General features: G+C 47.5%; 1 protein-coding gene across 2 annotated transcripts; it reads left to right on the top strand.

The window, feature by feature from the left end:
* The first annotated feature begins 2,155 nt into the window (after positions 1-2,155).
* ppm1bb (protein phosphatase, Mg2+/Mn2+ dependent, 1Bb) lies at positions 2,156-9,124 on the top strand. 2 transcript variants are annotated; one of them, XM_085904190.1, is made up of 6 exons: positions 2,156-2,567; positions 5,245-6,087; positions 6,174-6,291; positions 6,376-6,487; positions 6,563-6,620; positions 8,276-9,124. In XM_085904190.1, exons 2-6 carry the CDS (start codon positions 5,257-5,259, stop codon positions 8,303-8,305), a joined length of 1,149 nt encoding a protein of 382 aa, XP_085760316.1. In that variant the 5' UTR covers positions 2,156-2,567; positions 5,245-5,256; the 3' UTR covers positions 8,306-9,124. The 2 variants fall into 2 exon arrangements, with proteins under 2 accessions (XP_085760316.1, XP_085760315.1); XM_085904189.1 differs by lacking the exon at positions 8,276-9,124 and adding an exon at positions 7,021-7,957.
* The last annotated feature ends 2,453 nt before the right edge of the window (positions 9,125-11,577 follow it).

The following is an 11,577-nucleotide window of genomic DNA, read 5'->3' as shown; positions in this document are numbered from 1 at the left end:
TGTTATATATAATATAATGAATCTAACAATATAATATATGAGCACATGCTTAAACCATTAATACAAGTATAGTACATATAAATGATGATTATAATCTAAAATGTAAAATAAAATATATTATAAATATAGATTATATTAAAAATGTAACATATAATAATATAATTTATTATGTATGTACGATGAATAAAAAATACAACATAATCATAACAAATATAATTATCATCTAAAATGTAAAATAAAATATATTATAAATATAATATAAATTATGTTAATAATGTAATGCATATATGATATAATGTTTATTATATTGTATTTATAATGGTTTAAACATGTGTACGATGTGTACGATGAATAAAAAATACAACATAATCATAACAAATATAATTATCATCTAAAATGTAAGATAAAATATACTATAAATATAATATAAATTATGTTAATAATGTAATGTATATATGATATAAGTATATAATGTTTATTATATTGTATTTATAATGGTTTAAACATTTGCTTCAAACCTTAACCACAAGGGGGCGACAGAGCAATTCAAAACCTCCGCCAACCCTCAAATTGAAGGGTTTCGGTTCAGTGACTTACGTGGATGTGTATTTGTGGCCCGCAACATGGTTCTTAAGAAAGTGAGCGCTGAGAAGAACGACGTGTGCAGTAGAAGTCGGATTTTTACGCTACTCCACCGACTATATGAATATTTTTGACTTTTAATGTCCTTTTGCATGTGTCTCTGTCTGTGATGGATTGTGTGTTTTTGGAAAACCCTTTGAGCTCTTGCCTCCTTTTGTCACTTTTGTTCACTTTTTTTGCAACTGTTCTATTTCCTACTTGTGTGTTTATGTGTATGTGTGTGTGCTATAAGCCCTAGCAAAGCTGGGAATGAACAAGCAGAAGATTGCAGTAATGACGTGACCCCGATCTCGGCAGCAGGCTGAAAATGAGAGTGCAGCTCAGCGGGGCCTTGTTAGACCCCCCCCCCTCAATCCGGTCATGGGGGTATTTAACAGCAGGGTGTGTTGTCTGTCACATTTTTTTAGGAGGGTGTCCTCTCTTTGCTCCGGATTACATATTACACTTTTAATTTACTCTTCATCTTTTGGAGATGGCCTGAAGACACACGTACACATTCTGGTGGATAAAGCAAGGACACGCCATCCTCAGCGGGCCACTTTACCGGATGAGAAGGGTGTGTGTGTATGTGTATGCCAGTGAAAAAAGGGGGACACAACAAGACAACAAGACTTTAATATTCGGGATAAGCTGTGATTGAACATCCAGTGAGATCAGAGTAGAATGATCAAATTCTGCCACTGATAATCCCTCATCTTGGAAAATTAAATACCACTCGGCTGTAACACACTTGCACACACACTCACACAAACGCTTACACTGGCACACAAAAGTGGGTCTTAATCTGACCTGTCTCATCACCCTACTTGCTTCCTTGGGGACGTGTTCTGATATCTGATGAGTTTTTCATTAACAAGACTCAAATCTAATCCTGCGCGAGGAACATAAAATGACAACGGATAAACCCACATGCGCGCGCATACACACATGTTCATACAGAAATATTAGAATTGAGGTTGGAAATTCAATTGAAACTTTGAGCCTACCACTGGACTGCTCAAAACATCTTTTGCATGGCATAATATTGTGCACAGCAGTGATTGCATGTGTGTATGAATGATAAGGCAGATTGGGATCAATGTGCAAACTGTTGAGGCTACAGTACAGCTGCTTGTCAGTAAAAGGTGCAAAAGTCAAAAGCATGACTCCAGCCATTTTCAACATGGGGGCGAGGCGCTTCATTTCTTCTGTCAGCTACTTCCGGTGTTCCACTGTGTAGCGATTCAGAAACTTTTTAAACACGCTAAAACTACTCACACACGTTATATGATAATTTAATGTCTTTTTTTAACCTCATCTTTGAGGGTCAATTTCCAAATTGCACCCTTAGGAGGGTCGTCGTTGAAGCGCTAGTTTTGAACTCCGCCTCGCCGGTGCAACTAGGTATAATGAACGAGCGTGTTGCGACGCATCAGCTAATCGACCAATGAGCGCGTTGCATTTGGCTAATTGACACGGAAGACAGCAAATTAGCTAACTTCTAGGCCTTGGGTATTTTTCAACCAATCGACGAGCGCGTACCCAAAATAACACCTCCTCTTCTTCAGCACCCAAAGTCGAAGGAAAGCTCTGCTTGTGGGCCTTTCAATGGAGGAAAGTGCTGCATTTGTCACTGTTGCATAATATTGCACACTTCTCCGTCCCCGTTTGTAATTGCATTTTCTTACATTCATTGCTGAGGTGGGATCGAAGTGGCGTCAAACATGCGTAAAAATCAACGCCATCCAAGCAGAGAACCACCGAGAGAGGATTTAACGCCGCTCGTCTGAGGCCAACCTCGAATTATTGTTTTTTTTCCCCCCTCCTCCCTCAGCTCTCATCGATCAAATAAGGAAATTTGTCTCCGAGTTTGCACCGCAGAGCAGCTTTTCGACGACGTCAATCCTGTAACGATTGGATCCCGACTCCCGGAGCGACGGGCAAACGTAAGTAGCCCCATGCTAAGTCAGCCTATATGTGTGTGCGTGTGCTAACACATTAGCTTTGCAGTGTCACTATTGAGTAGGCCTTTGCGCAGCAACATTGGGACCTTTGGAGTCAATTCTGCTTTCATTCTCCATTACTTTTGTCACGTAAACGCGCTTTGGAGGAACTTAAACGTTTGTGTTTTGACACCAAGGCCTAGCAAAATCCAAAAAGCCTTTAGCGTCAACGCGAAGTTTTCAAAGTTACTCATCACCGGTCGCCGTCATAAACAACCGCGGCCGCTCCGATTAAAAGCTTATTATAAAAACAGTGGGGATGACGTAAGGGGAGGCCAGCTATTTAGTTTGCGACAAAGCTCTTTTTGCTGGGGGCAATGACCCCCCGCAAGGCTGCTGGAAATGATAATCAAGCAGTTTTTTTGCAGTCATTGTCAATGGGGAGCAGGTTAGCTTAGCCTCTGGTTTGCAACCGTGCAGATGAAACTTCCACACTGAATATCTGTGAAATAAATCATTTTGGCCCCTCTCCCTCAATATTGCGACTGCGATTTAATATGTGATTGTATTTTTCCATGTGTCTCTTCCCTTGTATTTTTTTTAATTTATTTAAACAAAAGCAGGCAGTTTTCTTGACATCCATGTTTTGCCCTTTTGTTTACGTTGAAATCAAGGCCAATGAGCCCTGATCATATGAAAACGTCACAGAAATGTACCAAACAAATGTGGCGTAAACATAAGTCAGTAAATCTGTGGCTTCCCCACTTTAACATTTTGTGAACATGTTTCCTGCACTCCAACAAAAAACTTATTTATTCACAAAATAAAATTCTCTTATTATTGGTGTCTCGATCCGATGCTGATTATCTATATTGTTTTGGTTGAGCTAATCACTTGTTTACAATGGTGGTGAACAGCCATAGCATCAAATAATAGCTGATATTGTTAGCTCGCCACACATCCCGACCCTAAATGCCACATGACATTGGCTAACTCGCAGCCATATATTCTGTTTATATATTTAGCATTCTGCATTACACACATCGCAAGCCCCCCAACCCGGTTTTAGGGTGTCTATATTTGGGAAAACCCATGAAACGTCATCTGTATTGTAGCCGGCCTTTTCCGCTTGACGTAGCGATAACCGTAGAAGCTGAAGCGTCACTTGAAAAGGTATGATATACGCAAAGCCTTTTCTTTCATACAACCAAATGACGTTCATTTGTAAAAGTATCGCTCGCTCTATGATGTCATCAGTTTTCTCGTCCCGGACAGGTGATGTCACCCGGGCCCGTGCGTCCTACCTTGCTTACGGGACGAAAGCTGTGATGCAGAAACAAAAGAGGCAAAAAGGGCGTCTTGATGTGTTGTTGACACATTCTGGCTGCTACGCAAGCAACAAGTTGGTTAGCCAAAAATGCTTTCAGTCACACCTCAAGGCGCCGCTAACCGTGCCCAGTCTGGAGAGCAACACTCCCCGCAGCGTTATGTAATGACCCCCCCCCCCACACACTACCAATCCAACCTTCTACTTCCTTCTTGGTAGTCACAGCTTTTTGGCAGACGTGTGCGTCTGGGGGCGGGTTTTGGGGTTGATCCGCGGTCACGGCACGGGTCACAACGAGACTTTTTTTTTTTTTTTTAATGGTGTCTTTGCAGCGTTCCTGGTGTTAGCATGTGCAGCGTGTTTGTTTTGACAGCGCTTGTGTGTGTCTCCATTCAGGGATTGAAAGGCAGGATGATGCAATGGCCCTTCCTTCTTCTCACTTGCAGGGCATGTGTGTGAAACACGGTAGTTGGAGCAGGAGGTGGTGGTGGTGTGTGTGTGGGGGGGGTGTCGCTGAATGAAGCTAAGCCTGGATGTTTGCGCTGCAGGGTGGCTGGTTGCTAGGCGACGGCTGCGTGTTTGTCTTATTTTTAGCCGGAATCACTGCCGGTGCGAACGTACCAGATTTCTGCGCTCGCGTTCTTCCCGACGTCGGGTCGGTCGGGTGGAGATTTGTTTTCCACAATGGCGTCGTGGCCCACTGTCCCGCCCTGGCTGTGAAACCCAAAGCGGCTGGGTGTATTAATAGTGTTTCCTCACACATATATACACACGCACACACATGCACACATTCCAATGAAATCAGTCGTAGTGGCGGCCTTTTTTGGGCACATTCCCGCCGTGACGCGTGGGAGGAAAATCATCAGCCAGGGATTCAATACGTCAGTTGGCTTTTCCAATTGTGGATAATCCATTCTTCTGGGTATTGTAAAGAAATGTTTTTTTCGCTGAAAACGCCAGCAAGTGCGTTCCCCGCCCCAACTTGCCAACTTTGACGGGCTGCTGACGCTGTGGCGTGACGCGAGGTTTCCTAGCCAACTTGGCTAATAGCATTAGCCACCCCGCGTGGCTTTGTGTGTACTAGAATCGCCGTAATCCCCCCCCCCCTCCCCTCCAGCTGCGATGCTCGTCTTTTATTATCAGGAACTCTCTCCGTGAGTTAAGTCGTTAAAAGTGCTTCATCACTTAGGGAGCGCTTTAAGTCCTGCCAAACTGCTGGCGTGACTCGGAAAAAAAAAAAAGCAAAACAACAAGCGGATGATTTACAGAAGGCTCATTGGAACGTCTACTCCGGCAATGTTTTCAACTTAACACGTCGTGGTGTTCAATTTCACACTCTGTTTTGCGCCGCAGCTGTAGGCAGCCATGGGTGCCTTCCTGGACAAGCCGAAGACGGAGAAGCACAGCGCCCACGGCGACGGCAACGGCCTTCGCTACGGCCTGAGCTCCATGCAGGGATGGCGGGTGGAGATGGAGGACGCCCACACGGCCGTGGTGGGCCTCCCCCACGGACTCACCGACTGGTCCTTCTTCGCCGTCTACGACGGCCACGCCGGTTCCCGCGTGGCCAACTACTGCTCGGGCCACCTGCTGGAGCACATCTTGTCGGGCGGCGCCGAGTTCAGCTCGGGGCCCGGCTCGGTGGAAGGCGTGAAGGACGGCATCCGCGCCGGCTTCCTGAAAATCGACGAGTACATGCGCAGCTTCTCGGACCTGCGGCAGGGCCTGGACCGCAGCGGCTCCACGGCGGTGTGCGTGCTGCTCAGCCCCAGCCACCTCTACTTCATTAACTGCGGAGACTCGCGGGCCGTGCTGAGCCGAGACAACAAGGTGGGCTTCTCCACGCAGGACCACAAGCCCTGCAACCCCCGCGAGAAGGAGCGCATCCAGAAGGCCGGCGGCTCGGTCATGATCCAGAGGGTCAACGGCTCCCTGGCCGTTTCCCGGGCCCTGGGGGACTACGACTACAAATGCGTGGACGGCAAAGGTCCCACGGAGCAGCTGGTGAGCCCCGAGCCCGAGGTCTGCGTGCTGGAGCGGGCGGCCCAGGGCGACGAGTTTGTGGTGCTGGCGTGCGACGGCATCTGGGACGTCATGTCCAACGAGGAGCTCTGCGAGTTTGTGCGTTCGCGGCTTCTGGTGTGCGAGGACCTGGAGAAGGTGTGCAACTCGGTGGTGGACACCTGCCTGCACAAGGTGAGCTTCGGAAGACGCCGACTCGCTTCATTCTGGAACGTTTCCCACTTGACGCCTGCGTCGTCCCTTGTCTGTCCCGCCCGCAGGGGAGCAGAGACAACATGAGCGTGGTCCTGGTGTGTTTGCCCGGCGCCCCACAACTCTCCGAGGAAGCCGTCAAGAAAGAGGAGGAGTTAGATAAATATCTGGAGGGCCGCGTGGAGGGTCAGCACGCCGCCGCTCCTTTATGACGCTCAACCGCCGCGAGAAGACTAACCCTGTCTCCTATTTCTTTTTTGCCACTTGCAGAGCTCCTGGCCAATTGCGTCGAGGCCGGAACGCCCGACCTGGTGTCCGTGTTGAGGAGCATCGCCAGAGAGAACATCTCCAACCTTCCGCCGGGGGGAGGCCTGGCGAGCAAGTGGGTGACGCCATGAAATCATCACGAGTCATGTCAACGTGGGCTAGCTCTGAAGCGACTGTTTGGGTTTTGCAGACGAAGCGTGATCGAAGCGGTGTACAACAAGCTGAACCCTCACAAAGAAGAAGAGGGGGTGAGTCTGCACTTCTTTCTTCTTCTTTACCAAAAAAAAAAAGAAAAGCCACGCATCCCACCCAACCAGCCTTGCGTGCGTGTCGTCGTCTTGTGCTCTGAACCGTGTCGGACTGGACTGCAGCTAACTAGCACTTAGCACAAAACATTGGCTTCACTCGTACACACTACTTAAGAACACATCGCTCGCAGGCTTGTTTTTAAGGTTGCGGATTTGTGTAGGGGGCGGGGCTAATGAGGGTCTCAGTGAGGAAGTGTGCTTGTGTTGTGTGTCTGTGCGTTGGTTGCAAATATGGCGAAGGGTCCTTGAGTCAGTCTTTTGGCAGGATAGTGTGTGTGTGTGTGTGTGTGTGTGTGTGTGTACCCCCAGCACAGTCTGACCCCCTGGCGTGTTACCTCAGGCTCGTGCGGGGGGAGAGGAGGAGAGTGAGGAGGGAGAAGGTGGCGGCAGCGGTGGCCCGGCGGCTAACCTGCTGGAGGCGCTGCGGCAGTTCCGCCTGCACCACCGGGGGCAGTACCACGCCGTCCTGGAGGACTCCCTGGCCACCTACCAGCTGCGTCCCGAGGGAGCGGGCCAGGGCACCATGACCGACGGCGGCGACCACGACCACCGGGAGCGAAGCGCCTCCCCTCCCTCTCCCCCCTCGCCCCCGCCCTCACCCGCCGACGCCTGCCAGGACACGCTGGCTCCCGAGTCCGATCCCGCCTTTTGACTCCCGTCTTGACAGAGCCCTCCTCCTTTCCTCCGTCACATGGTTCCTCTCAATCAGTGTAGCCTCTGTCTTGTCTGCCTTTTAACACCGACTTCCCAAACTGCCCCCCCCCGCCCCCACCCCTTGCGCGCTTGTCACCCAGCCAGGCGGCCATTTTGACCCTCTCCCACCCCCCAGTCACAATGGACAGGTCTAAGCGAGGACGATCAGAACTGCCATCGCGAACACACTCCACCGCTTTCTTTTCCTGTGTGTGTGTGTGCAAGGTTATCTTAAGGTGTGATGTAAGTGTGTGTTTGAACAGGTGAGCGATGCTGCTGAGATTCTTTTGTCTATAAGCTATTTTTGTAAACTGCAAAATGTCTCGAATGCGTGTTTGTGATTAGCTTTGGGGGGCTTTTTGCCTGCCCCCCGCTCAAATTTGCCACTTTGAGGTTTCAGTGTTAACGACAACTCCATCCATGGCACGTTGAACAACAAACACGGCTAGCGTTCATTTTTGGTGAGATACACACAGATTCAGGTCACACGTACGTATCCAAGGCACTTACAAGGTGTGTGTGCGCGAGTGCAGTTACTCGGGGTCAAAGCAGTTTCACAAGGTAAATAAAAACAATTTCAGGTACATTGCTATGTCTTTTGTGTGTGTGTGTGTCTGTGTGTGTGTATACACTGCAAAGCCGACCATCATCATCCTCACGATTTCAGTTCGGGCTCTGTCGTATTGAATACAACAATCCGCAGTTTACACTCGAGGTGTTTTTTATTATAAGTCCCGAAAGGAGTCCCGGTGATGTTCGGCAAGGTGAGTCAATGTCGGATCATCCGGCACGTCGTCGGAGCCGCTCCGAAAGGCGCCCGAGCTATTTCCGTGCAGCAAGTCCATTGAAAGCGACGCTTGAAGCTAACTCACCCGTTTTTGTTTTTTTTCATCTCCACCCAGTGTGCCAGCGAACCGGAAGACCCCTGGTAGCCGTGGCGACCGCCGGGCCGGCTCCCCGCTCCACCCGGTGCTCGATTGCATCTGCCTTGTGGAGGTGGAGCAGCAACAGGAAGGGGAGGAGGGGGGGGGTCTCATAGCACCATGTTCTTTCTCCACCTAAATTGGACTTTGGGCGTGTGCGTAAGTCTGTATGTATGTGTGTCTGTGTGTGTGCGTGCGCTGGCGGGACGACATGACACGCAGACTGCCTCAAACCGGGAGGGGAAATTTTCAAGATTTTATGAAGCATTGTAATGGTTAAAAAGATTTTTTTAATTTTTTTTTTTTACCATTAAGTTTTTTTAGTTTTCTCCTTGAATGTCAACACCTGACATCACAATGACACGAGGACCGCCTGCGTGTGCATCTGTATGTGTGATGAATGGTTGAGAGAAGATTGTGGATACAGACTGTACGCAATTCTTCTCCTGGACTTTTCTTGGGGGGCTCTTTTTGTCCCCTTCCACGCCAAGCACACGCATTAACACTTCCACCCGTGCACGAACTGTAATGTGTTGCGCCACCCATGCAGGCCACACCGCATGAGGATGTTCAAGGACATGTCATTTATAGATTGCCATGGACTGTCGTTTTAAAAATAATCCAGTTCGTTTCTGGTTCTCATGTTTGTATTGCTGTTTGTTTGTTTGTTTGTTTGTTTGCACTCAACATTTGATTACAGAAAAAGCGTCTATATGTGAAATAAAACGCGAGGGGGGGGGAATAAACCAATTGCTGGATGTCCTTTTCTGCTGCCAAAAATAAAAGTTGATGAGGCGAGGTCAGTGATTGGAGTATCAATTTGTGATTTGTTTTTATTGATCTAGGACATTTTGTGGAGGTATGATGACCCCCGTTAAGAAATCTGCTGATTTTGCTCAAATGATTTGAACTTTGCACTCAAATTACATTCTACCACAATATGAGCCTCCATCTAATCTGTGACACTCTTCATTGTCTTGACAGTCTTCTCAATCCCCAGTGGGATTATGGGATTTGTGTTAAAATGTGAATGAGTAAATATACTGTATGGATTTTTCAGAAGGTGGGTTGGAGGGGGGGTTAAATTCAATTTGGGTGATTGTTTGGCACGCGCCCGCCCGCAATCCACTTAAAGGCCGGTGATTAGAAAGTAGCATATGTGCATCCTAGCCTGGCTTGCATTTAATCTCCTTTCCTCCCTTTCGTTGGTTTGTGTTTAGAAAGGCAAAGAAATCATAGCGAAATACGGCAAGTAGAACGCCCCCTAGTGGACACGTCTAATACTTGCACACAATATTAAGAAGTCATTGAAAATATAAATATATTTCACTTCAATGCGGTTTTATGCATTTATTAATGCTGCCAAAAAAGTTTTAAAGTGTTGTGCCCCTCTCTCCCCCTCCACCAAACACCGATATTCATCAAATATTAATTGTGTCATCTGAAAATGACTCTGTTTTGGTTGATGCCATTTGCAGTCTTTATCCTTGCTCTTTTTATTTTTTTTTTAATCTGATGAAAATTCTGCAAAATTAGAAGTCCAATTGCTCTATATCGGTTATTAAATCTGGTGCACCCTCCCTCGGGCGAGCGTGCACGCTTGTTTGTGCATGAAGCATATGATTTTGAGTGGAGTAATTTAGAAGATGAGCGTCCGGCCATTGTTATCGGGATTATCTGGCTCTTGCTGCTCAGATAGGTTAACATGCGGCGGATTAGAGGGGGATTATCCCCCCGACCACACCAGACAAGAGCTGCCCTGAAAAGACCCCTGCCCCCCCCTCACAGGCCCCCCACCCCACCCCGATTTACAATGTGACCCCACCGTTCACTTGGGTTTTTAATTTAGCTTTCACGCATGGCGTTTGTGTGTGTGCGCGCTTAAAACCCACAAAAGACGATTTAGGCTTCAATTGAATGTTAATGTCATATTTTGACCTGGCTAAAAAAAAAAAAAAAAAGATGGCCAAAATATTAGAAAAGCCTCATTTTGTGAAGTTAATCTCAGGCAGTATCAAGCAAAAAGTGTGCTACAGGGCTTGCTTGTCCATTTCTGATGACAATGTGAGGTCACATTTCTGCACAACAGTCCAACTGTAAGTATGCTTAGCTCAATGCTAACCAACAATGCACAATGCCATAGACAGGCTAGTAATTTGTGTCAACGTGGCCTCGTTGTAAAGTTGTCTTAATAAGAGCATGAACATTTTTAATAGTCTTAATCAGAACCATCTTAAGAAACAAACTGATGAGCTTTGTGAGGCTAGCTAGCATGCGTCCAAAACTGTTTGCCCTCCAGCTGTTTATATTTTTATAGCTTGTGCCGTCACAACAGCCCCAACATCTGCCATAGTTGGAGAACCGATTTGTCAAATTATCTGATTATCTTGTTTATTTCGCGGCAAGGTGTTTTGTGTTTTCATGTTTGCGGCCGTCGTCCCATCTGTCTCTTATGTTGTTTGTGCACATCTGCTTCCAGCCGTGGTTCACCTGAACGTGACGTCACCTTTTGGGCAGTTTGGCATTTGCTAGAATTCACCCATTTGCAACTGAAGTCCCCCAAAGAGGCAGGAAGTGATTAGCGGCTTAACAAAGCGACGGGTGACCCCTCCCCTGCCACCAGGTACTGTTAAAGTTAGAGTGAGGGGGGGGGGGGGCTTAAGAGGTCACTGTTAAGTTGTCAGAGGTCAGTGGAGGGGTTAATTAGAGGCCGGGGTCATTGTTTTTGACAAAAAAAGAGGATAAGCACTCCGAAAGTGTCCGTCCACCTTTACGCTAATTGCACTGCGTCTGAAATGGGAAGGCGCACAAGTGACTCAACGTGCCTTGTCAGGCTTTTTAACTCTTCAAATAAAAATTGAGAAGACTCCATCAAAGCGTAAATGAGCTGAGCTGTTCTTCTTCTGGTCAGGACATGGTAAAGCTGATTTAGATACAATGGAGGCGATTACCTCAAAAAACATTATGTGCAGTGAAATGTGTCACACGGTTCGCCAACAATACTTGACCCCCCCCCCCCCTCCCCTCTTGTCATTTCGGCTAATTGGAAGTAGAGCAGAGCACAGCCCCCCTTTTTCACACTTGGCACATCTGCATCGCATCATCTAGCAATGGAGAAGCTGATGTGTGAGCAATCCTACAAAAGGCGCTGTGCATTTTGCCCCGCCTCCAAAGAAACATATTTTGACTTTTGACGCTAACTGCCCCTCTGGACCCCCCACTTGGCCAAAAGCATATGGCGCTGGCCCACCAACATGTGTTAATGTTGATTGAATAATGCC

Source organism: Syngnathus leptorhynchus, chromosome 22, assembly GCF_054491065.1.
Source record: "Syngnathus leptorhynchus isolate UIUO chromosome 22, UIUO_Slep, whole genome shotgun sequence".
Lineage (NCBI taxonomy): Eukaryota > Metazoa > Chordata > Actinopteri > Syngnathiformes > Syngnathidae > Syngnathus > Syngnathus leptorhynchus.
This window is presented reverse-complemented; position numbering and strand designations above follow the sequence as displayed.